This window comes from Homarus americanus, unplaced genomic scaffold (assembly GCF_018991925.1).
Source record: "Homarus americanus isolate GMGI-L3 unplaced genomic scaffold, GMGI_Hamer_2.0 scaffold74, whole genome shotgun sequence".
Classification (NCBI taxonomy): domain Eukaryota; kingdom Metazoa; phylum Arthropoda; class Malacostraca; order Decapoda; family Nephropidae; genus Homarus; species Homarus americanus.
Window position 1 is genome coordinate 3,632,561 of NW_024716951.1, and position 27,284 is coordinate 3,659,844.

General features: G+C 36.1%; 1 protein-coding gene across 3 annotated transcripts; it reads left to right on the forward strand.

Annotated features, from left to right (window-relative positions):
* The first annotated feature begins 408 nt into the window (after positions 1–408).
* LOC121858645 (transducin beta-like protein 2) lies at positions 409–26,997 on the forward strand. 3 transcript variants are annotated; one of them, XM_042355182.1, is made up of 9 exons: positions 414–523; positions 1,079–1,283; positions 2,457–2,663; positions 14,525–14,748; positions 15,885–16,074; positions 16,608–16,793; positions 18,212–18,397; positions 22,012–22,121; positions 25,840–26,997. In XM_042355182.1, exons 2-9 carry the CDS (start codon positions 1,145–1,147, stop codon positions 25,963–25,965), a joined length of 1,368 nt encoding a protein of 455 aa, XP_042211116.1. In that variant the 5' UTR covers positions 414–523; positions 1,079–1,144; the 3' UTR covers positions 25,966–26,997. The 3 variants fall into 3 exon arrangements, with proteins under 3 accessions (XP_042211115.1, XP_042211114.1, XP_042211116.1); XM_042355181.1 differs by lacking the exons at positions 14,525–14,748; positions 15,885–16,074; positions 16,608–16,793; ... (1 more) ...; positions 22,012–22,121; positions 25,840–26,997 and adding an exon at positions 7,120–10,413 and having other exon boundaries at positions 409–507; XM_042355180.1 differs by lacking the exons at positions 14,525–14,748; positions 15,885–16,074; positions 16,608–16,793; ... (1 more) ...; positions 22,012–22,121; positions 25,840–26,997 and adding an exon at positions 7,120–10,413 and having other exon boundaries at positions 412–523.
* Positions 26,998–27,284: the final 287 nt, after the last annotated feature.

Genomic DNA, 27,284 nt, shown 5'->3' on the forward strand with positions numbered 1-27,284 from the left:
GTGCTACTATAGCGTGCGGTCTACAAGATATTTAGATTAAGTTAGGTTAGGTCAGGTTAGGTTTATTAGGTCAAGTTGGGTCAGGTTAGGTTATATTAGGTCAGGTTAGGTTATGATAGGTTAGGTTAGACTAAAGTTACCTTTGTAGACCGCACGCTATAGTAGCACCATAAAGTGTATTACCATTCCTATCTAATCAATGTAATACAATATTATATTACTCCATTACGGAAGTTTTTTTTTTTTTTGCTACATCAACAAAGGTAACTGAAAGAGAGAGAGACAGACTCGTTAACATACAGGAGGCAGAAGAGATATGAAGATGAACACATTCATAGAAAGAGTTTCATCATCTGGGTAAGTGACGTTGCGTGTGGGGAATGCACGAGTGATAACAGAGGGGTAAAACAGTAAAGGAAGGGTGGTGGACTGGTGGCGTTGTCATTTGTCAATCAGAAGAGGTTGGGTCTTGATGATATACACATACAAGCGGATGACTAACGAGAGGTTAGTTAAATTTAAGGTAAATCATCTTCGCCACTTGTCAGCGTGTCAGTTGCTTGGGGCAATGGGTTTTATTTTGTGAATACACCGATGCTATGTATACTTGTAACATGCATATTTTTTTTACATATTCATGTTAACTAACAGCTATCACAAACAAATGCATATACGTATGCAAGCACTAATATATTGTACGTATATAAATCCAATACCCAACCCAGTACTGGTGAGAGCTATTACATTTTATATGAATTAATAATCATTACTTTTATATACACATTGCAGGAGGTTGTATTTAGTACACTATTGTGTCCACTTTAGAAGTTTAATGTATGGGAGCTAGCACGATCGGGGGCTTTAAAGTACTGTTATTATTTTAGCATTAACAGTTAAGTGCCCCAGTAACGAGCTTATATATTCTAATGTAACAAATAACAATATGAATATTACATTTTAACAATAACTTTTTTATGTCCCTTCCTTTCATACGACACCAAACGTGCAAATAAGTACAAAAGTGGAGATTAAGACAGAAAACTATTGATTTTTATTTTTGTTATTGTTTTGCCCGCAGCGGCCGCCATACTGAGGTGGTCACGCGGTGATTGGCCAACACGTGGCTGTGACGTCAGGAGACATTATGGCGGGCTCGGAGATACACGCCGCCAACGATCTCACCATGTTTTTCATTTCTTTTGTTGTTGGAGCCACTGTAATTGTTTTAATATGGCTCAAGTGGCGCATGAAAGACAGCAGCAGTGAAACGAGTGAAGGAAGCAGTAAGTACTCTCATAAATAAGACGCAATCAAGTTGTATTGAAGTTTCCTCTAGGTGGTGGAGGGGAGGTTACCACGATTTGCCTTGCAATATTTTCCCGAGTGTACCTCACAGTAGTATATATCACAATTGTATCTGTTGAGTCGCATTCGGCAGTGATTCAGTTTTCATAAGAATTTTCATAATGTGATAAAAATACCTGCTTTATCGAAATGGGAACACATAGCGGGAAAGTTAGGCCAGGAACCGGGTTTGCACTTCCTGCATTCCAACTCTGTTCATCCGCGGGAAACTCGACCCGCACATTCCCGTTTTATCGCTGTTCTGGCTAATGTGGGCCTCTTGGGGCGTAAATTGTGCATGCCAGTCTTATTTCTTGGTGACAGGGCGACTCGGGGCGTATGTTTGGTGTTATGACTGGTAAAGGGGCTGCAATGTTTGTGTGTCAACTAACAGTACCTGGTCTACACTAGGTCATTAACTTAGGCTTATACAATACAATCTTCGGATACATGTGTCCAGCCCTGTTGATGGTACGTAATAACTGCAGTGTATTTAACATCGAGAACATTTATAATGTGGTAAAAGGGTAATTTTAACCCCAATACAGTGATAGAGGAAATGACAAGGAAGTCAAGAAATTTGTCAATTTGATCCTCGGTACTGGTAAACATTTTTGGTCAAGTGTTTTTAATAATTTTGTTTGTAAATAATTCTGATACATATATATATATATATATATATATATATATATATATATATATATATATATATATATATATATATATATATATATATATATATATATATATATATATATATATATATATATAATTTTTTTTTTTAATTGAAATATATCAATCCACTACCTCTTGTGGTAAAGTATAATCATTACCACTTTATCTCTCAGAATTTCACCTTAACCTGTACCCGTTAGAAGTAAAGTTTTTGCAGTCCGTAATATTCTTACAAAATATTATTCAAAATCCATGTTAGCTCTTTGTAATGACAGTTAAAATCATCATGGCTTCACCTGTAACTGAAAAATACTTATTTAAAATGTATGGTAGAATTTTATAAAAGTTAGGTTGGTGGAAATTTAGATAGTTGTTATAATTATCACTTCTAAATTCATGAGGTGAGGAACTATAACTAACATAACATGAATCCACAGGTAAAAAGAAAAGAGGGACAGAGTCCGCATCCTCAAAGAATGCCAGCCACAAGTCATCAAAGAAAAAGCCAGTAACTAGGCGTAAATCTGGGAACACCGTGCACTTTACACACTCTGAGCTGTTGACATCATTGAAAGGACACTCGGGATCAATCACAGGTGGCGGCTTCTCGGCAAATGGCAAACATTTCATCTCTACGGCTGATGGTGAGTCTGAGGGATAAGTTTCATAGATGGTTATAAACAAATTAATGTATTCAATGTGAAGATCCTTTGCATTTACAAAGGTCATTCTGCTGCTAATATTCTTTAAATATTTTACTAAAAGGATTTCTCAACTTTAATATTCTATTAGTACAGTACAGTAGTATGTAATTCATGCAAGGAAGTACCGTCAGCAGTGGCAGTGATTCTAGAACAAAGCCTGATTGCTGTGTTAGATTTTAATGCATTGACAGAAAGTACAGTCTTGTAAAAGATGTGAAACTGAGGAAAAGACATTGTGGAATGGAGCAATAATGGAAGGAAGCCATCAACTGACATTAAATCTCAGGCTACAGATATGGGGATTTTCATCAAGTGTCAACTGGCCTCCAAGATTCCAGGTGTGGTGTTGGGGAATAGATGAGCAACTGATTGTTAAACCAGTTGCCAACAACAAAATATAATGTTCACTTTAGCTAGGTAATAAGTGCAGATAAGCTTGTCATAATTCAGAAGCAATGGCAACTAGTCTAGGATTTGATGCAATATTGGTTTAATAAAGACCGATTTTAATTTATTATTATGGTAAAGTGTTTTTGAACAGAGAAATGTATGCCAGTCATGCCACAGTAGTCTTAATACCTTTCTTTCTCTATAAAGGTACTGTATGGCATAACAACTGGGCATTAATTAAAGCATTCTAAAGTGACCATAACACTCATGGCCATTATAGTGATCAGCATAAGAGAAGTATTTTGTATACACACGTATATATGAATGAACATTGTCCATGTATACCACCCTCCAACTCTGGACTTTGTTTGGCGAGTGATGACCATTTTCTTAGTCATGTTGGTTTTGATGCCTTGCCTGAATAAAATAATTCCTCAAGTTACAAATGTACCCTAATGCCTGGATGAAAATTATCCAGGTTGCAGCCATATTTCTTAAAATGGGATATTTGAAAGCAATCATAACATTGGGACAAGACAAGTTGTGACTTGAGTCATTGCAGGATTCATCTTTAGTTTAAGTTGCTTTTCTGAATTGAGAAACTGCCTTCTGCTGGCTACATCTCCGAGGAACTAAGTGCATATTGACTCATTTTCTGTGCACTTTTCAAAAGTTAGTGTGTAGGAAGAATACACACTGTCCCAAAGAGTTAGTATTACAAGGAAAGCAAATATTTGTAAGTTGTTTTCATGTTGCTAGTGTTTACATCAGTGTTGGGATCTTTTGTTATTGACTTATTAATTTATCTAGTTGAAATTTAGAATAATGTTTAACTTTATAGGAAATATCTCCAGATTAATAAATTAACTTTAAAAAAAGAGGAGGGTTTAGGGGGTTAGAAACCACTCTCCACATGGACCTATGGAGACGTAATGTTTGTGGGCATGGTAAATCTTGTAGTGATTATACATAGGACCGGGAGATGCCCCCCTCTCCCCTCCACAAATTCGGACAAACCAGAAAAGCAGTAATATGATTTTAACTGTTTCCAGTGTTAAGTTTATCCAATTGCCCAGCTAATCAATTCACCAAGTTTGTCAGTAGGCTTTCCTTAAAATCTCTATATAACTGCCATGTAGCTAAATACGAAGAGATGTTGCTCTAACTTCACAAGTTTGGGATGTTGCACTACTGTGGTTGCTTCTTAGATATTAGGCATGGCACTTGTCACTGGTAAAGTTATCAAAATACGACTGAGGCAGTTTTGCCGACATCACCTGACACATTGGTTCTGGTCAATCTGCCTCTTGTAACATAAACAAACAAGTACAGTATTATGTCATAAGTTCCAACACAATAATGTTGTGTCTTGACATAAATTTCAGCCACTTCATGTGTTTCGTGGAAAGATCCTTCAGTAGAATGTGAAATAAAAGAATCTGCCTGCATGGACCTTAAGAAATATATTAAAAAGTCCGGAAAATCCTGGATCATTCTGAACGGTCTGTGTGTTCGTAGGTGCAGTTGAACATCTGTGCGTGGGTGTCGCGCAGCATGCGTCTCAGTTGGGGTCTTGCCTTTATGTGTATTGTATCAACGTGCCGTATCTTGCTACCTACACTAGTTTACGTAAACTTTTTATGGGGGAAATAATATAGAGTGCCATTTGTATTTTATGAAATGGGTAATATTAAAAAAATATTTTATGAAAAGAAAAACACTTGCTCACTGAATACAATGGTCTAATCAAATTGACTGTAGGCTGAACAAGAGCTAACACACTGCATATGTAGTGGGTGGTGGGGCTGGGTGCTGCTACATCACTAGGTTTATTTATTGTTTCAGTATTATATTCTCGTATGATCAGCCTCTTATGGAGTATGATTCATCATGATTAATATAACATCTTCAAAAATAGAAAAAATTACATTATATTATTTGTAATTTGACTTGAAAATAAAAGGATAATCTGTATTGGAAGGTATTCACTCAGGATGTGTTCCTGTGAGACATTTCAGCAAATCAGCTTTCAACAGGGTCACTCTAACACACTAGTATTTGATATGGATATACCTTCCTAACAGCGCTATTCATTACTTTTGAGTTATATATGATGGCTCGATTTGGTTACTTGTACACTTTGACAGCTGATGAATGAATAAACCAGGGAGTATGCAAATACATAAAACATGATACAATATTATTTACTAACTTCTGATAAATACTCCATAACATTACAGGGTATTTATTAAGTGCTGATAAATACAGTACTATTTACTAAGTGCTGAAGACAAGTGTTGCGATGAAGAGTGCTGGTGAGTGAGCTTGGATGATCAGCTGTTGGTGCTTTGTAAACAAATGAATGGGAATTTAATACATGTAATGGCTTATGGTGTTGAGTGTGGGATTCTTTTTGGGGGGAAAGATTATTATTTTATGATATTTTATCAATTCGACACCAAATGAACCTAAATTATATGAGAATTATGGTGAAATTGTATAAAGACATGGGAAAGGGAGGGTGGGAGCCATGCCACCTATGCTCACAGATCACACTGTATACCTTTATACTGTTATTGTTTATTTTTATCTTTAAAGTACAGTTCAGTACACATGGTCTAGTTTTCTCTTTACCAATATTCATAAAACAAATCCTGTGGTTACTTGCATATTACACTTTACAGTATGAAACATGCATTCCAGAGAGATGATGTAATAGTGTTTTACTAACTTTGTGATGCACTTAAAGACCTTAGATGTTGAAGTGCAGTAATAACTTTATACGGTGTAACAACAAATTTTCTTGAAACAGCCCCTATGAGCAGTGCTATGGCCAGACTTTTCCCCTCCCCCCCTCATAAATTTACATTTTCCGGACTGTGGTCTGCCCCTATTAGTCTGGTGTATCGAGGTATTTCTGGATAGTATATTATTTTTGATATTTGTCTGCCCGCCCCTTTCTTTCGTCATTCGTTATTACTATTGACACTTTTACCATTTTCTTCTCCTTAACCCTCTTGTGTATGATGGTTTAACCCCTGGAGTATGATGGTTTAACCCATTGAGTATGATGGTTTAACCCACTGAGTATGATGGTTCAACCCCTAGAGTATGATGGTTTAACCCATTGAGTATGATGGTTTAACCCATTGAGTATGATTGTTTAACCCCCTGTGTAACAAATAAATGCTTTTGTCTCTTTTATTTAATGTAACATATTTTATGTTTATTTACTTCTTTACTTATTCTTACTTCTTTCTTTTACTTATACTCGTGAGAGGTGGAGAGGGAGGGAGGGGGGGTAATTGTTTATGTTTGGTGAGAGGGGGAGTACTATATATATATATATATATATATATATATATATATATATATATATATATATATATATATATATATATATATATATATATATATCTATATATAAATGTTTATTTTTCTTATTTTAGTACTATATATGCTATTGAAACCCCAGTTGCTGGTGCATTAAAGATAAATCCCTTTGGTTAGTATTAAATTTTGAATTCTCACACAATACAGTGCAAAAAAAACTTACTTTTTAGTTTATCTTATCTTAATAATTGTGCACAATTAAAAATATTAAACAAATTCAAATTTAGTAACAACTATAATTTGTGAAGGAATTATTAAGACTCTATGCACAAAAAATATTGTTGCAATAAACATACATGTTTGATTTTGGGTGCTGTGTATTTTAACTATTAGGCACTCATGAAATGGGTAACAGTGTAATAAATTAAGTTAAATATGGTAAAAACTTCCGGGTAGATGTTTCCCCGGACCCTCCCAGCTCATTGTATCCCATTGTGTTTTTTAGTCTTAAGTGTTTTGATGTGTTTTATAGCAGGGTTAATACAGTGCACTCTGCTTAATGAAGTTATTCTTCATTTAGATAACCCTTAAGTAGTTTTACACGCTTATGACAGTATTAAGTTTTCTTTTTTCTTAACCCTTCATTAAGCAGAGTTCACTGTATTTCCTGCAGTTGGAAGTGGTGGACGTTTTGATCCTGGCGGAAGAAGGGTTGACAAGATGATCCCTAATAAGAACAATTTCGCTCTGGACGACACCCTGGACCTCTCCTGCATCTCTGTGGGTGGCAGTAGCAGCAGCCTGGAAGAGATTGATAGTTCGTCGGTCAGCAGCAGCAGCCACGTTGCTACCAGCAACGCCCCATCTGACACAGAAGACTGTATGATGGCTTCAAATATTTCGAAAATGTCTCGCAGACAACGTAAGAACAAGAACAAGAAAAATAAATGTCGGGGAAGTTTGTCAACCAGTCAAGGTGGGACATCAAGGGTTGTGAGTCAAAGTACAAAACTACTTTTTGACACCCTTGGCAAAACAGAGGAACAGCTATATGATATGTTTTTTCCACTTTGTTGTGGGACAGAGGAGAGAGTGCTTAATGGTTACCCATATGTTAGTAATCTTGGCGTATTTGTATTTAGAACCTCTGGATTCACTACATTGGCGGGGGTTTTGAGTGGTTGTGAACTAGTGGATGCAGAGATGAATAACAAGCAACAAACAAGTATTCATGACATGGACAGTGTTGAAGATAACAGTTCTGATTATTCTGAGCCAGAATCTCTTGAAGATGTGAGTACGAGTGATAGCTATCACGATGACTGCCAGGAAACCTCCTCTGGTATTAGCTCTGACAGCAAAGATAGTGAATGTGATTATGAGGGTACTTACGCCAGTGATTTGGATGTTAATAATTGCTCTAATTTTGATTCCAGTCTCATATACGAAGAAAAGAAACTTAGCAGTTTTCAGTTAATTGAAAAATGTAAGAGATGTAAACAAAATTTTGATGTAAATGATAATGGAAGGAGAGCATGTCACTATCACCCAAAGAAAGTGACGATGAGGAAGGATGATCAGCTACGATATCAGTGTTGTAACAAAATGAAAGGTGTACAGGGATGCACCACAGTACCAATGCATGTATATCACAATCTAAAATCTGGTGTCAATGGGCCATTAGAGGGTTTTATTGCCACCAGAGGAGGAGGATTGAGAATCCTGGGTTTAGATTGTGAGATGGTCTTCACTACAGAGGGTTTTGAATTAGCAAGAGTGACTATAGTCAGTATTACTGGGAAAGTATTGCTTGATCTCTATGTAAAGCCCAATGGACGAGTGTTTGATTACAACACACAGTTCTCAGGCATTACTGCTGGACACATGAATCAAGCCATTTCATTCAATGAAGCCCGGGAAAGGGTATTGAGTGTGGTGTCAAGTTCCACCATCCTTATTGGTCACAGCTTAGAGGGTGACCTTTCATCACTTCGAATGGTTCATCGCATTGTTATAGATACTGCCTTACTCTTAAAGGCCCCCCAAAATTCTCAGTCGGTAGTAAATAAGCAATCATTAAAGTCATTGGCCAAGAGGCATCTTTCTCGGGATATTCAGAAAGGTGGTAGTAAGGGCCATGACAGTCTAGAGGATGCTTCTGCTGTCTTGGATTTAGTTCTTAATCGTTTTATTGAATCTCGTAAAGTTTTTAAAGTTGCACCGTTACCAGTTGCACTTCAGAATATGTGATGTGATTCGTGTATAAGTTTTTTAATTTTAGCATACAGTACAGTACTGTACTTTTCATACAGATGAGTGTTTATGCTCTGGGAATCATGTAATTGATCATATCACATATTGTGCCTTAATTATGTACTCAAAAGTTGCCTGTTGGGATTTTGTTTGCTTAATACATGTTGAATGCTCTGTTTTTGCTCAAAGCTTTTTTCTTAATTTTTATTAGTTTATGAATGCATTGAGTGCATAGCAGTTTTAAAAGGCATTTACTGTAATATATTCCTAACAGGAAAAAAATTGTACTTGTAATGTGGAACAAAGGTTGGTACAATTGGAAATAAGTTATTTCGTTTTTTAACCAAAGTGTGAGATGGAATGAATGGTGTAATAGTGTGAAACTCATAATTTTAGTTATTTATCTTACATAGGATAGGACCATGTGGCAGCTTTTATATTTAGGGTTACTGGTAGATATTTTTTTTTTAAGTGGTTGTGATTTGTGAAGATAGGTAGGTAGTGGTTAGTCTTTTATAGTGTATAGTTTGCTACATTTTGATACTAATTGTGTTTAAGCAGAGACAGTGTCTTGGCAACAGGCATAGCTGTTGAACATGTAGTTATAGCTGTGATAATTAGCATTCCAGTTTTGGAGGATTTATTGAAAATGCTGTTCCATGCCAATTGGACTTGTGTGTGCAAATCAGGTGGCTGAGGTGTGGGCATGGCCTGTCTACTTTGTCTGGCTTATCAACTTAACATATTTTAGTGCCAGAAAATGCATGGAATGGCCAGTTACTGTACTTGGCTTTCATGTGGATTTCTTAGTTAAAGTATTAAAAGTTACTCCAAGCCAGCTGAGCGTGTAGCCATCAATGACTGCTGTATTTCTCTATTCAGTAGTTATCAAAATGCTCTACACTTACTTCGAGTAGTACTGTGTGCGCCTTTTGTTTTAATAGCATTCAAAATGGAATTCCCTTGGTTTGTTTTTAATGTGATGTAAGTTTAATTTTAGTTGAATGTGATTACCTGACAATTTCTGTAGTGTTGTGATGGTTTGAAGCTAATTTTTATTTTGGAAACGACACTTTGTAACTTGAACTTGTATTGTCCTAGAAATTTTTTTTTTATATTTCTTGATCTCGTAGTTTAAATCATAATTGTCTTTTCTATTTTGTCAGTAAATAGATTAATTATTGTATCATAAAATTTCTATTGGTTATTCGGTGGATTTGGTGTCGGACGTGGCAACATAGGCGCAGTTTCTATATTTTTATACTGTATCATTAATTTTCTTTTTGTTTATGGTGGCCTAAAGGTGGAGAAGTGTACACTGTTTGAAGGCTAGGCAATGGTTTGGATGAACTTGAATTGTATTTTTATTTTTATCATCTTTCTCTACTTAATCTCTTCACTTTTAATCTTTCCTTTTATGGGACAAAATTATACATCTTTTAATAGGTCTAAATGCATGAGAATAGTCCCATCTCATCATGTTCTTCAATCAGTTAGCTTTTATTAAACAGGTTTAATGTTTCAGTCATTAATTTAGGGTAATTTGAACATTTATAGTCAGTCACTAAACAATGTCTCTGCAGCTATTTAGAAACAAAAACTGAAAATTAAAAAATTGTTATGCATAAGATAATACTTAGATTACTATGACTCGGTGAATTCCTTTGAAGTAAACATTATATACAGTATTGCCGTTAATAAAGTTTTAATTCCTCGAATATTTATTGGATCCTTTTTACTTTAATTTTAGTTAATATACAGTACAGGTATAAGAAATCAGTTCTATGCTAGGTGGCAGACTGATGTCTTCTTCTCCTTGGAACACAATTTTAGGGGATGTATTTGTATCTGGCTCAGGTTTAACCCTACTCCCTGGGCTAGTGTGCCGCTGGCCATATCCCCCACACGGGGTAAATCGAGAAAAATCGATTTTACCAAAAATAATTTTAACCTTTTTAACTGATAAAACAATCAAGAAGAAGTAAGAAACACTATATGTTGACTCTTTAGAAACTTCCCTGTTGCAGCGGTGGCGAGGGAGATAAGGGGACAGTGTTGTTTTGACGGCTGACGCTCGTGGTCACTACGCACTTGGCGGCCATTTTCTGCCTGCCTTTGTGTCTGGGATGGCCAGTAATGCATCTATTTACTAATCATAATACTTATTTCCTATAAATAATTCATTTTGAATATTTGTGTTTGGTAGAGCAAGTACTATAATGCTTAAAATTATAATAATTCCACAAATAAATACATTTATAACATAATCATAACATTAATTTCCAGTAATACTACACTACAATACAACTACAGTACACTACAATTAGCAATATTACTTTGATACAACATGATAAAATGGACAAACAATGAAAATGAAACAAACAAAAGTAGGTAATTACATTCAGGAAGCTTCCCTGTGGCTGAGGTGTGGCGTGACAGGCAAATAGTCACACGAAGCTGATAACCTGCGCTGGGCATTTAAACAGTGGCAGGACAAGGTGCGCGTTCTGGAACGTCATCCGGGGCGTAAGGGTCGAGAGGGAATATTGTTCTATTAGTCGAGTTATATACTGTACTTTGTTTAATGTTTACAGGCTCCTCGCTGCAATTACTGTCACACTGACCTGACACCTAACCATATCCTAGTTGACTGCAGGTCTTTTAATCTTGATCTTCAAAGGAGAGACTTCCTTAAGCCCCGGGTTAGGGTGCTGCTGGCAGTAACCACCCTCCCCTCCCTGGGGATAAATCGAGAAAAAAATTTACTGTTCCAAAAAATAGTTAAAGAAAATAGGCTGACGTTCTGGAACATCACCCGGGGCCTAAGGGTTAAACAAATTCCTTACCAAAATTTTAAATGATGGAGATGAGATTAAGGTTGTTAATTTTTTTTTAATAAATTCAGTTATATTACAAATTGTAATATGGAAATAGTTTTAATCAAAGGCATGTGCTATGTAGCCTTGCTTGCTCCTGTGCCCAGTGGTCCGATGGTGCAAACTGAGCCAAGTTTTTTAATCCGTTTGTCGGAAGGGGTGAAGCATCAGCTGGTTTTAATTGGATGTGGTTTTTTTTTATATATATAAGGGATATTCCCGAGTTGTCATACAGCACTGAATGGCCTATTGGCTCCAGTGCTTAACTTTCAGACTAAATTCCATAAATTAATCAATCAATTGATCATGGGTATGAGCATGTGTATGTACTCTTAACATCTTGAAATAGATGGTCTAAATGTACTGCGAAGGAACTTTTTGGTGCTTCCAAGTCTTCCTAGTACTGTACAGTAATAATAAGACTCAGGATACCCAGACCCAATCCTTGAGATGAAATAACAACTAATCCTTTGTGTCAAAGGATCTGTGCATGTTTTAGCAAGATTGTAATCTGACCTGTTTGTGCCTGATAACCTAAAATGGCATTGAGGGTGAGACTCGCCTTCATCTAATGACAAATCAGACTTTAGGAATGAGGAACCAAGTGATTTCTGGTAACTTAAAATGATGTTAGTGACACATTTGTATTATGCCCACTCCCCCTTTCTTTCAATGTGATAAACATTTGAAAATTCCCTGATGATTTTAATTCTTCATTGCCTGTAGAAACAGTTCTTTGCATAAATCAAGACTGCTAGTTACCCAATCAGTATTTGATCAAAGTCCATGATTTAAGCTAAAAGAATGAAGTATCCAAAGGTGGAAGTTAAACACTCCCTGAAATGGCAAAAACTTATGAGATTCATGCTAAACAACTTGAATGCACAATGGCAAGAGGTAAACATTTGACATCAGTTCTAGCAGTTATGCTATGATTCCATTAAATGATGAGAAAAAATTAATAATGTGCCAGGTCAATGAGACCAACCAGTGCCCTCCCTCACAAACCATAAACTCTTCACATTGTCTCAACAAAATACTTTGTATAATCCAAAAACTCCACTCACAATTTTACCCTGTCAATTTAAACTACTGATATACCATGTGCTGAAATAAGCTGTCTTTATAGGCTACTGTACTGGGTATCTTGGGGCCATAAAACAAATATTCCCACAAAAAGTACACTTAACACTAGGTTTGATCACATTTTTTTAATGATTTGCACTTCACGTTGTTTTCATATGTAACAAATCAACTATGATAATTATTGAGTATCAGGGTTTTGAGGTACCGAGAAACCTAAATTCTCAGGGAAATGCGGCATAACCAACATAATGAATGAAATGAAACTGTCCTATGAGGAAAATTCATTTTATCCATTCATGAGAACATAATGTTGCCACAAAAACTTTCACTTAGCTGCTTGTGAACAGTATGGCTTCACTCATTTATGCTCTTTTTTGGCATAATGGTCACCAAACTGCAATTACAATACTGTACAGTCCAGTTTATATTGTAAAACCAAGGCTAATGCAAGGAAAGACTCCTCAACAGGTATACTGTACAAGTACCATTGGTTAACCTGGTAACCTACCAAGCACCACAGTAAATCTTGCCTGGTATGAGGAGATATTTCTGACAGATCCAGTGCTTTTTTTTTCTTTTTTTTTGTGGGGATTAGCCCACCCAGGCACAGGTTACTGACCTGTACATCAGGGCTGGGGAATGTAATCTATATGTATATAAAACAAAGAAGTCTGTCTGTTTGTTTATTTGTTTGTGTGTCCGCACGAGAATCTCGGAAACTACTTTACCGATTGTAGTGATGATGGATGATGTGCGACCTTCGCTCAGGATGTTGCTGCTACTGAAGGTGAGAAAATGCCCAGAGTTTTGGAAGGACTAGAACATTTTGAAATGTATAAAGAACATTAGTGCAGCATGGGATGAGGTTACAGGATAGTGCATGAATGGAATATGGAAGAAAGTCCTGAAAAGATATGTGAACAGTTTCAGAGGATTTAATGAAGATGAAGTAATTGCTGAGATTAGTAACAAAATAGTGGAGTTGGGTAAACAGCTTGAGTTAGAAATTTATAATGAAGATGTTGAACAGTTGGTTGAAAGTGTTGCAGAAGAGCTAAGTAACGAAGATCTTATCGAACTGGAAGCACAGAAAAATGCTGAGGAAGAAGAGAGTCTAAATGTAGAAGAAGAACCTGCACCCCCCAAAAATTTTCAGTGGAACAAATGGCAGAGGCATTTTCTACAATTAATAAGGGGATGCAAATGTTTGACGGAATGGATCAAAATGTTGAGCGTTTTGCCAAAGTTGACAGAATGGTCCAAGATGCACTTGCTTGCTACAGGGAGATTTATAACGAAAAGAAAAAGCAAACTGTGCAGTCTAAATAGGACATCTATTTTAAGAAGTCCCCCATTGCTGCCTCGTCACTCCCTAAAGATGATTCAATACCTTCAACCAGCAAGTTTCCCCTGTACATAAACCTATCTGAATAAAGCTACATTGATGACCCACCCAGCCCTGTCTCCTCTGCTTCATCCAATTAATATAGTCTCCTTGTATACCTGTAAATAGAAAATTATGGGGGCATCGTGTGCATTCAGCCGACTACATTAAAGGTAAGTGCACAGTAACACTGTATCCATTCTTCATTATTTATTACTTTTACGGTACTGTATTTCATTTTAGATTTTATATGTATTATTTTTTGCATTTCCGACTTACGACCTGGATTTGGGTCCCTAACTTCGTCGTAAGTCGGGGAGCAGCTGTACTGTACACTGCTCTCTCTAGAAGTTTAGATACAACACACACTGTATACTATTTTTTAAAATTTGAATTTTTCTAAGTTTTACAGTACTGTACAGTAATGTACTGTATATGAGTGTTGTTAATGAGTAAATAACATCAAATATTTTCCACAGATCGAACAGTGTTGATTTGGTCTACCAAAGATTTTAGCCAAAAGGAGCACAAGAGTGTAAGAGGAAATATTGAGTTTGACTATGCAACTAGGGTGTGCTGGAGCCCAGATGGCAAGGCTTTCATTGTGCACAAGGCCCTTGCTAATGCCATGGAGGTGTACAAGGTGACAAAAAGACCTGATGGTACTTTAGGAAATTCACAGGTGGCTCTTACATTCCCACAGGTAAGATGACTTTCAATGTTTATACAGTATCTCTGTTGGGTCATATTATCGACATTAATGTGTAGGGAGATGTCTTGTTATCTCGGGAAATATAACCTATCAAAATTACTAGTAATTGCTGCAAGAGTTTGATCCCCCCAAAATGAGATAAAATTACATTAATACAGCAATAAGTTCAATTATCTGACACTTATACTCCTTTTGGAATGTTACAAGACCAGACTAGTGAGTGTGGTAATGCTGTAATATTCTTATTACCACTACAGTACAATAAAAATAATGTAAGCTTAATGGCTGGTGTCTCCCTTTAGCCTGAGAGGTTATAATGCAGTAGCTCTGGGTCTATACATGTTCACTCTATTGTTGCACATCTATCAAGTAGAATTTTCTTACAAAAGTTGCACGAATAATCACCTTGCCAGAAAAATATTTAAAGATTATTAGCGTATATAAGTTAGGTGAAGGTAGGTGGAATCACCAGTACATCAATTTTTTTTTTTTTTTGTGGGGGAGGGTTTTTTTTTATGTTTATAATCTTCATATATTATTTTGGTAAATGATTTGTGGTATTTACATACAGTACTGTACCTGTATAACAAATACCGTATTTGATTATTGTCAGGAAATTGAAGTTAACAGTTGTGTATCACTGGATAAAACTTCTACTAAACAGATATATCATTTGCAGGTTGGTGAACTTTTGTTTGGTTTTTAAACATGTCTGTTTCTTTAGTTCAGTGTACAGTACATACAAGGTTATAGTGTCCTGGGTGTGGACTGCTGAAGCAAAACCTCTGTTTGGGTTTAAAACTTGCATTTTTCTGGATCATCCTCTGCAATAATTATTCCAGTAAAGGATGTACTTCTGTATTCCTTGTTGTGGAGACACCAATCTTGTCATTATTCAGGTAATTGATGAATTGTGTAGGTCTTGATTTGGTAGCTTTCAAATTAATTATTGTTCCAGTTTTATGATTATGGTAAGATTCCTTCCATTCAGCCTAACTGGGACAATTTTATGAGTGATTAAATTTGCTTTGCTCATATCCTTAACTTTGATACAGTGTATACCATGTAGAGTAAATCTTTTGCCAACATGTTTTCTTATATCTGGTGACAGTTTTTTTTTTTTCCAGCATAATGAAGTAGCAGATATACTCGCAATGGAAGTGGCTGTGTCAGGTAAATTCATCATGACGTGCAACAACAAAAACCAACTTCTTATATGGAGCCTAAAGGGAGATATATTAGAGACCATTGATACTCGCCATGGTGACACTTACTCAGCCACTCTGTCTCCATGTGGACGCTTTATTGCCACTACTGGTATGTACAGTATTAATATTACTTTCTTACTTTCATTTTGTAAATAAAACTGCATACAGGGTTTGTTTTTTGTTTTTTATGTATATAACCAGTACATACTGTACTAAACTATTTTGGGCAGCTTGATCACTACCATCAATACGTATATGGATGTTTGCCTTTAGTCATATATTATCAGTAATCTTTACTATATATTTAGGTATAATTTATCTTCCGTTATGAACAACAGTGTTGATTTATATATAAATGGCTGTTGTAGATGAATTTCTTTTATTATATATTTTAGATGTTGATGAAAACTACTTTAAATGATGCCTATTATTTTTTGTAATTTTACTAAACAACAAGTTATAAAGAAATATGTGTTTTTCTGTTTTATATCTCGATAGGACATGGTTTTTCTCGGACACATTGTTCACTTGAATACAACACTGTTATATTATAGGATTACTGTACATGGATATGTGGTTAATTCTGTACTGGTATGTATATGAGTAAATGGTACAAAATTATAAAAAAAATACTATTTCCAGGATTTACACCTGATGTGAAGGTGTGGGAAGTCAAGTTTAGCAAGACTAGCAATTTTGAGGGAGTGAAGCGGGCATATGACCTGACAGGTCACAAGGCTGGTATTTACAACTGTAGCATCAATAGTGATTCCACCCGTATGGTTTCTGTCTCCAAAGATGGTACCTGGAAGCTCTTTGACACCAACAGTAAGTCTTTTTTTTTTCCAAAATATTTTCTATATACAGTGGTCCTTTGGTTAACGAACACAATTCGTTCCACAGAGTCGTTCGTTAAACGAAAATTTTGTTAACCGAATCTATCGTTTCAGTGGGATATTGGGTAATTGGTTCCAACTCACAGAAAAAGTATACATATAAAGTACTGTATACCAGTAATAGAATTAACAAAACATTAAATATAAACTAATTACAGTACAGTGGTCCCTCGGTTAACGAAATTTCGGTTAACGAATTACCTTCCATAAGAATATTCAATTCGGTTAACGAATTCCTCTCAACATGTTTTCGCTTGCTCACCAGCTGGAATATTAGTCCGCCAATACAGTAATCGGTTCTAGGGCTTAAATTCGTTCCCATTTGAGTAAATATCAAGGTTGTACTATTCAATAATTTTCCAAGTTTTTTATTAACTTTTTTAGTCTTTTTAACAATTATTTAACATAATTGAAGTACAGGAAACTAGTTTTAGTGCGCCAAACAGGCGTCAGTTTGTATCTCTGGTCAGTAGAGGTAACATCTTGCTTGAGACTCTCTTGAACATAATCTATTTTTACAGTACAATTATTGGTCATTCTGAAATTTATTTTACATATTGACAATATATAGTGCATTGCAGTGTTGATTTAAAGAAAATAATCTTGAATTACACCTAGTGAACTTAAAATTTTATGGGTGAAATGACGGCATGAAGCATGGGGTGATTTCTCTTCCACCCCCACTTCCTTCTCTTCTCCCTTCTCCTCTACCCCCACATCTAATTCCCATCATCATCATCATCAACCAGGAGCCTTCTACATACACACCTGCGTGCATGCGTGTGTGTGTGTGTCATTATAGTGAAAGATAAGTGAAAAAATTAATTTAGTTTCGGTTAGGTATGAGGTCTTCTTTATAAGAAATGCATTGAAAGTGGATTCTATAGAAATGTGTTTGAATAATGGCATGCTGCCTTAATATGTAGTAAAAATCTAGATGTAGGACGTTGATTTCTTAGAATGGGTGTTGCTGCTTAGCTACAGAGAATGAATAAATAAGGCATGATAATAGGAATTTATCTGTATGAGGTATTGTGAGCAGATGTAAAGAACGGCAAAAATGTGAAAGGACAGAAGGAAGTTTATGTACAAGAAGAAAACTAGTTCATTATGCTTTTAAATATAGTAGGGAGGATCTTTAGTGAAGGTCCTCACTCAGCTTAGTGGATACCATTGTGTCAAAAAAGGAAGCAGGTTAGACAACAGAAAATTAATGGGCATTATTTGTTATGGTTTGATCTTAGCTGGCACTTGTTATGGCAAGACTGCAGACTGTTAATCTTTCATTGCCTCATAATTGACACTTTAAAAGCTTTTGAGTAAAATTAAAAAAAATTTCTTCCCTTTCAGTTGAATATGAGAAGGGACAACTAGTATACTTGCTACACACAGGAATTTATGATAAGAAGGACTATCCTGGAAAGATCAAGCTCTCCCCTGATGGAAGAACTGTTGTGATAGCTTCTATGGCAACATTAACATTCTTCTCAGCCATAACTGGAGATAAGCTCAACACCATTGAAGACATTTATGCAGGTAATAGTGTCCGTGCCTTGTACATCATTGTAGGGGAGGGTGTTATTTATTTTACTTTTCTTTAATTCTTATTTTTTTATTCTTTCTTTTCTTTATTTCTTTATATTTGTTTCTATGTTTTATTTTCTACTTCAACTTCTCAAAGTACAACGTGCCCTTATATTTCATGAGGGTTTGGGTCTGAAAATGGCGGTGAATAGCCAAATCCGCGAATATCATTTGCTGACGGGGGTGGGGGTACATTTTTACTCGTGTGCAAAGAAATGCATATTATTTTTATGTGTTTGCCCTGAGGACAATTATTTCTTTTACAGTAGAACGTCGATATAACACGAGATACGTTCCAAGAGAGGTCGCTTTAAACCAAATTCGCACTAATCAAAGTGTTGTTTCAATAGAATAATTTAGTTTGGTACTTGAGAGAAACACAAAATACTAAAAAGACTGAGTCTCCCCAGATGCACCTCAGCCCATCTCTTAGAATAAACTAAACATTGTTTTTTGTAGTATTATGTTAAAACAAACACTCATAAATCAACACAGCTAAAATTAAGGGATGTGAAATGGTCTGTTTACTAGCGATCAGCTGATGTGAGAGGGTGGTCATGCTGGGGCCACTCACCACCCGCCTGACTCACCCAGCACTCACTTTCCTCTCAACTTATTATTTAATTACTTTATGCTATCAAAAATAGATTTTCACTCAACTTTAGTTAGGCAATTCATCCTCTGAAGATGCAGAGCCCAACTCGACCAGCTCATCATCCACATCACTGTCTAGTGCTGTGGCTGTGGACGCATCTGACACGTGGGGAACACCATTTCCACGCTGCAGCGCTTCCAGCACCTTGTTTTTATGCTACAGTGTAATTGCATGCCTTGATTTCTTGGTCTTTGGGGTAGTTAATGATATAGTGGCTGGTCTCTTGGACATAGTGGCGATGGTTGATGCACGTGGTAGGAGGAGATAGTGTCACACAATATGTCTGTTCACTTGAGCGTCAGTGTGAGAACTGAGGATGTGGGAGGGTGATGGGTAGCCTTGTAGCGTGCCCAGAGACGCCTCTGATGGGAAACATTAGGTGCAAAATTTTAAATATGATGCGCCAGATTGACTCGCGCAAAATTGGAAAGATTCACTTTAAATTAAAATATTGTCCCCAATTGTGGGTGTCGCTTTAAATCAATAATCTTAAATTGAATCGCTTTAAATCGACGTTCTACTGTACCTGTATTGTACATGTGTTACACTTTAGAGGTTAGATAGTTTCTGCCCTCAAGATTAATGAGATTCTTTAATACAAAACTGACACTAATTTCAATACACTCATTGGATTTCTTGGGGTCTGTAAATCAAGAAAATACAACTTCAGTCTTGAATTGTTATCTCATAACTTCACGAGAGACACAACACTGATAACAGATGTTGGTGTGGCACTCAAAACATATCGTCTTAATACTATTTACATTACACACAAAGATAGATGAAGTCTTCAACATATACTCAATACATCTTGAATGCTTCAGGTTACAGTAGGTATATCTGTCTTATGGCTACTCATAGAGGTTACAGGTACAGTCCCCTTCGCTAGTGTTTTTACAGGGGCTCGTCATATAAACATTCCACATATTATGTTTCAGATATTTGTTTTTTGTTTTAATTTGATTCCATGGTATGCTTACTATTGCGAGTTTCCTTCTGTTGAATGTAAACAATCACAGCTCTGCCATACTGCACAAAACCTGACGAGCCCCTGTAAACACACTAGTGCAGAGGAATGTACATTAAAATTTACACTACAGAGAGCTCTTCAGGAAACAAAAGAAAATGGACGGTACATCTCACTAGAGGAAACAAGTCTCTCTCGAGGGGCAACTCATTAGTTTCACACATATTTTGTGGACGTCGGAGCATAATATGAATACAGTAACTGTTGAAATGAAAACTTGCCGTGCAATGTGACCATGACAATAGACCACATTTATTGAATACAGTAAGTCCTCGCTTAACATCGGGGTTACGTTCCTGAAAATGCAACATTATACGAAACAACGTTAAGCGTATCAATTTTCCCCATAAGAAATAGATAAAATACTGGAATTACGTTCCTGAGTCTCCCTTTACCCCATGAAATACATTACATATACAGAAATTAAATGACATTTTTATAGAAAATAGTATATATAATATATATATACGGTATATATAAACTAAATCATTTTGTATTGTACTCACTGATGGACGGAGGTGGTGGAGTGAGTGTGTGGTGGGTAGTGGAGTGGAGGGGGAGGGTGGTGAGTCACTGAGACCCGGCGGGTGGCTCCTCCTCCTGTTTTAAAACCTTGATTCAGTGGAAATTTTGATTTAATGAATGGGGTTGGCTCGAATTAGTTCATTAAATCAAGAAAATACTGTAATAATGAACTACAGTACAATACAGTTAATTAACATTCGCCAAGTCCATGTCAGAAGCAAAGTCATCATGTTTCTTCTCCGTGGCTGGAAGACATCACTCAGAGTTGGAAAACGAGGCTGGAATAGTCTGCACTCTCATGGTTGGGTGGCAGGATGAGAGCTTTAGGCTGAAGTGGGTGACGCCCAAGGTGGAAGGTGCTGGGTGCGAGAGTAATGGCTGTGCCGTCATTGACTCTTGCTTTCGCTTGAAGAACTTGGTGATGGGCACCCGACGTTATCACAAAGTTCACTCACTTTACACAATATCACAATAGTACAGGGTATATGAACAGTCTGTACAGTACTTGGTAACCCATAAAGGTCTCAACAATAACAGCGATGCACATCGATCAATAATGTACTCATCGATAACAGCGAAACATGAAAGACAACGATCAAACGACAGGTGGTAAACACTAGTAGTACACAGCATGGGTGGTGTGCGGGTAGTGTAAACAAATGACAATAGATATGCACACTTGGAGCAGACAATCCCCAGTTCCCAACTTTCCTCCCGAATTTTTCCCAGTGAGTTGAAGATTGCTAAACTGAAAATTGCAGATCGTTAAACAACAAAGGGTGTTTTGGGGTAAAAATTCTTTGGGTTGGAGCGCATCTTGGTTCATATACTGAACAGTATAGCATTTTGGGGTTCAAAATTTGAGAGTTAGAGTGCATCTCAACTTTTAACATGGGCTTCTATGGGAAAACAAGTCCTGTTTAGTGAAAATTAACCTAATGAACACTTTTTCAAGAACACACATCACTCATTAAGTGAGACCTTACAGTATGTGATATTAAAAGAGCTGCAGTAATGGATATATAATATTAGTGGTTTCTACTTCCTAACCCTTATTTTCTCATTTAATTATTCAGTGGTTTCACAAAAGTGTGATTTAGTGACAGCATGACCCCTTTGGGAATACAACTCGATATAAACTTGAGGGTTTACTGTATTTTGTTAAATGTCTCAAGTTTTCTTATTTGAATTTTATAAGAAAAATTTTGGGTGATCTAAAGTCATGACAAGTTATTCTTGCCTAGTTATATAAGTAAAACAAAGTATGATTGTTGAGAAACAATTATTTCTGAGAGTAGTAGATTAAATAATTAAAGTTAATATAATAAAAACATGATCAAACATGATTTTTTTTTTCAGGTAACATTAAAGATGCCATTTTTGATCCGAGCAACAAACTAGTGCTTACACTGGGAGATAAGCATGTGAGAGTGTTTCATAATGTGGCCGGCTACACAGCCACCATTCAGGTTGGTTAAACTTTTGTTTTATTAGTATTTATTTAACCTTTTCAGTAATTTTTCAAGAATGCATATCACTCATAAAGTGGGATGGTATTGTATACAGACCAATAGGTGATGCTGCAATTTTCCCATCTAATTGTTTCCTGGAAGAAGGTTTCCTACCTGGAATATAGTTTCTGAAAGTGAGCATCATCCTGCACTGTCAGGTACTGCTTGACGGATTCACAACTTGCAAACCTTGACACCAACTCCTGGTTATAAGCCAAGTTGTACCTCCTGTAGGGGTTGCTGGCAGGTGGAAAGCCAGAGCTTAAATTGCTGGCATTGAATAATCCATGTTCAGACAACTTCAGGTAAGGATTTTACAAAGTTTCAGCCATATGTTCTTCATCCAATAGCAATGCATATTCGGGATGTTATCTTGAGAACTCAGAATAAACCAACAGGGCTGCCAGTCTCATAGATTGGATACTTCCCTCCTACCTTGAGTTAGTGGATTAGTCAGCTGGAGTGGAGTTGTGAAGTGGGCGAGGATTAGTCCTGAATCCTAGAGTTGGTTTGGATCCTTAGTGTGGGATTTGCTTATTTGACAGACTTAGCTTCCTAATTTGAGATGAACAAAATGAAAAGGAGGGAGGGATGACTGGCATAAACAAATGTCTTGATCATTCACATCAGCTTGCATTATGGGGGACAGAATGTCGATGCTAGGCCCCCAGTAAGTAACTTGTGTTAGCTTATTGACTAACTGTAAAATTGAGATGAAGATCAGATCAGAATTGTTGATGCCAGAGCATGGTAAATTTTGATGAACTTTGCTTGACCTTAGGCAGTCAGTAAAAAATCTCGTTGCTAGTAAAAAGTGATCTCTTACATTTACATATAGGTATTACAGTAAAGTATCTGTCCACTGAAAATCTACTTTGGGAAATAATCCATCTTATGGAAAATTTGAGCAGTCTAGATGTTCATTCTGTGTTCTCCCACACTTGACTCCTGATGAGATATTGTGTCATCTGTTGTGTGTTGTCAGCAGTTTCCACACCTTCAAGCTTTTATTTGCTTCCAAATTCCACTCTTTCCTTTATAACACTACACCGTTATCCTACTTAGTTAGCATATGAAATTTAAGAATGCAGTAACCCTTGGTATTTGCAGGGGTTAGGTTCCAAGGAATGGTGCTAATAGCAACTTGTGCTACTATAGTATACTACTGTATGAGAAACTTAAGTCATCCATACTATTTACATTCGTTTGTGGAAATTTGGAACTTGATTGTTGTTGTTGATCAGCACATTTTTGTGGTGCTCGTCTTCAATCCAAATGTTAAATGCCTTCCTGTTTTCTCTGTGTTTTTATCACAAACAGTCTGCACCACTTTAGCACTTGTAGGAGCACTCACTGCAACAGTCATGAATCACTTGTTCTTGGTAATGTAACGCACCGTGGATTCACTCACACCAAAACAACTGGCCAACCATGGCAGCGCTCATTCCTTCTTTTAACTTATCTAATAATTTAACTTCCTTGGTAAGGGTCATCACTGACTTTTGCCTTTTATGTTTCACTAGGCAGTCTTTTAGGGTCCATTTTGCACTAAAAACACTAAAATTTTGAGCACAACATGAGAGATCCTGCAGCACAGACAATGGTTGAGCACAAACAAAGGAAAGGAGATGCAGTAGGTGTCTGGGGGTGACTCACAGTGCTCCAGCAGAGGCTTGTGAGCTAGGCACTATCTCATTATCGCGGATAGTTGAAACCGTGAATGATAAACCCGTGAGTAACAGGTTTACTGTATAGAAAAATTTTCTTTTATTTGATTTTCCACACATCACATGAGAATATAAGAGGAGAAATTAGACAATCGGGCAACTAACCGAGGGACTGTGTGAGTTTGAGGAGTAAGTTATATGATTGTTGGAGAATGATGACACATTAAAAGTTTATTGTAGCTTGATAAATTGTGGGTTTGGTACCAGCAGACATTGAGAATTAACAATTCGAAAATTACAGTTTAATTAATTTAAATGGAAATAATTAGTTTTTCCAGAGGCCAAGAAATACCCATAACTGTTTCAAAACTGCTTTAATAACCACTAAACATTATGCATAATATATCAAAGAATACACCAACTTTGTCAACAAAGAACTAGGAATTTAATACAGTAGAACGTCGCTATAACAATACGTTCCAAGAGAGGTCGTTTTAAACCGAATTCGCACTAAATCAAAGTGTTGTTTAAATGGAATAATTTAGTTTGGTACTTGAGAGAAACACAAAATACTAAAAAGACTGAGAGTCTACCCAGATTCACCTCAGCCCATCTCCTAGAATAAACAAAACATTGTTTTTTGTAGTACAGTATTGTGTTAAAACAAACACTCATAAATCATCACAGCTAAAATTAAGGGATGCAAAATGGTCTGTTTACTGGCTGGGAAGATGGGGGGGAGGGAGGGAGGTGGGGTGATATGTTTGACAATTGATGCCAAGGTCTAGTGCTTATTTATTTATCTATCCTTAAGAGTGACTTTAAGTTTTTCTCTTATAAAATGTCACTGAACTGACATGGGAGAATATAATTAACATTGCTGTAATTCTTATAAGATAGTGATTAATTTGAATGTAAACATGCAATAGCTCGCATTAGACATACAAATTTTAGTTTTAATTTAATAATTTTATTACAAAGAGCAAAATTGTTTCTTTTGTGCAAAATATATGACGTTTATATTCAAATTATACGCTGTCTTGCAAGGATTCCAGCAATACAAATTATATTCTCCTAACTTTAGTCTGGGACATTATATAAGATAAAAACTGTAAGTCTATAACCACCAAACCCTGGGTAGGAAGAGGGGGGTAGGGAGGGAAGTGACAGTGACATGTTTGACAGTTGGTGCCAAGGTCTAGTGAAGTATTTATTTGTTTATTTATGTCCTTTAGCTTGGGTTTATGTTTTATGCTTATAAAATGTCACAGAAGTGACCGGGGAGAATATAATTTACATTGCTGGAATTCTTATAAGATAGTGATTAATTTAAATGTAATCAAGCTATAGTTTGCACAAGACAAAAATTTTAGTAATCATTTAGTACATTATTTTGAGTACATGTACAGTACAGCTTTGCCCTTAGGACAGTGTAGCGTGCCCAGAGAAACATTAGGCTCAAAATTTTAAATATGGTGCGCCAGATTGACTGCGCAAAATAGGAAAGATTCGCTTTAAATTAAAATTTAGTGCGGATTTGGTTAGGTTAGGTTAGGTTAGGTTAGGTTAGGTTATTGTGCAGACACACAGATACAGATAGACTGATGGCAGTAAATGCCTGATACATGCCCTTAATCCTTTGGTGTGGGTAATTACTGCAATAGGCTTGGATAATATGGTTTTACTGTGGTATATAATGGTCCACACAGTTGATTGTCTTGAAGGGATAGTGTGAGCAGTGAACTTTCATTATTAATGGTCAGAAACAGCTGAGCAATTTGGATATAAAAATAATTTATTTACAATAACTACCAAGTGGTATTACAAGTCATTGGAAAAAGTGAGTGACAAATAGCATGGTTTAACTTTTGATCAACCTGAGTCATTTTTACATCAGCTACTCTAAAGTCTAATTAATATTAATTATAGCCTTAGAGCTTACTGTGTTGTGTTTTCTCATAGAAGACACAGGAAATGGTTTGGGCAGTAAATAATCTTTTAATTTCCAGGATCTTGAGCAGAGTCAACGTAAAGCAACAAACTCAACCATGAGGGAGCGCATCACTCAACAGATCAAGGATGCAAAAAAAGCATTGGAAAATATCAAGAAAGTTACTAACCAGAAAACCAAGTGAAACATTGCAGCAGCAGCAACTGTTTCATATACTGTGCAATGCCTGACCATGTACAACATTTTACAACACTAGAGGTTCTTAAAATTTCATAAGTTACCATTTTGTTTTGTTCATTGTCATTCCAGCATTTGGCAGTCATATTTTTTTAAGATTTGCTAAGTTGAAGCCAAGCACTGCCAGGTACTTCTTCATGTTTAGTAAGAATTAACCAGATGCCTATATGAATTCTGAGAAAAACAATAGTCTCTTTTATTCATTTTCTTGTCAATGTGGTTTAATTAATCATTATCTCTCCAAGCATTATAATGGAAACACACATTATAGACAATATGTACTGTATAACTATAGAACATTTGGTTGCTTGGGATGCTCTCTCTGGCAACTCTCATATTACCCTGTGAGAGCTGGAACAAGGTGCATGAATATTAAAAAATAGCCAGTTGTGATTATTATTGATGCTAAGTATAGTGAAGCTAATTACTGCAATGAAATGAATATGGTGCACTGATGAGGAAGGTTAAAGATGAGAATTTTTTTTGGTAGCATTTCACTTTATCAACTGTATGATAAAGAGTGCAGGTTTTCCTACTGAATCAAGCCAGATAAAAACAGGTATGTTTTTGTTGATTACTTGTGCTAGATATTTTTACCTGTCATGTGCTAAGCACTGAATGGTTATGGGTCATCCTGTTATATTTTATTTACCTCGTTTCTTTTTGTTTAGTAGGGGATGTAATGTCTCCTTGGGTATGACTGTCTGTAATATTTTGGGTTTTATTTGTGGAAGTATTGTGAATAAGCTCTTGTTCTTTATTTTTTCTTTCTTCTGCCAGGAAATATTTTCTTAAGCATTATCAGTTGACCTCAGTTGCCTGTTGAAGGATGACATACAGGGAGAATACTGTAGAATCAGTTTGTGGTCTGTCACGTGTGTTCAGAGTACTGTAGTGTTATCCTTTGATAATGAATTACCGTTTTCTTGTGCCTCTGCAAATAGACAGATAATCTACCACCCCAAGATGTTGGTGTCAACATTAGTGTCCTTATCCACACTCAGGTTAAATTTTACATCTGCACCCATGGTGGAGGTGAGCATTGTAACTGGAAATTACTTTTTTTTATTATTATTGTTCTTCATTGTATCTTTCTTTTGCAGTCTTCTTGTCTCATCGCATCTAATTCCTTCCTTGTGTATTCACAAGGAGGTAACTGTGTATATATATATATATATATATATATATATATATATATATATATATATATATATATATATATATATATATATATATATATATATATATATATATATATATATATAT

Excerpts from the sequence above, each read along its gene's own strand:
- LOC121858645 (XM_042355181.1), top strand. The coding sequence starts at position 1,145 with ATGGCGGGCTCGGAGATACACGCCGCCAACGATCTCACCATGTTTTTC. Across the intron at positions 1,284-2,456 it reads TGAAACGAGTGAAGGAAGCA|GTAAAAAGAAAAGAGGGACA; the intron begins GTAAGTACTCTC and ends ATGAATCCACAG. Across the intron at positions 2,664-7,119 it reads TTTCATCTCTACGGCTGATG|TTGGAAGTGGTGGACGTTTT; the intron begins GTGAGTCTGAGG and ends TATTTCCTGCAG.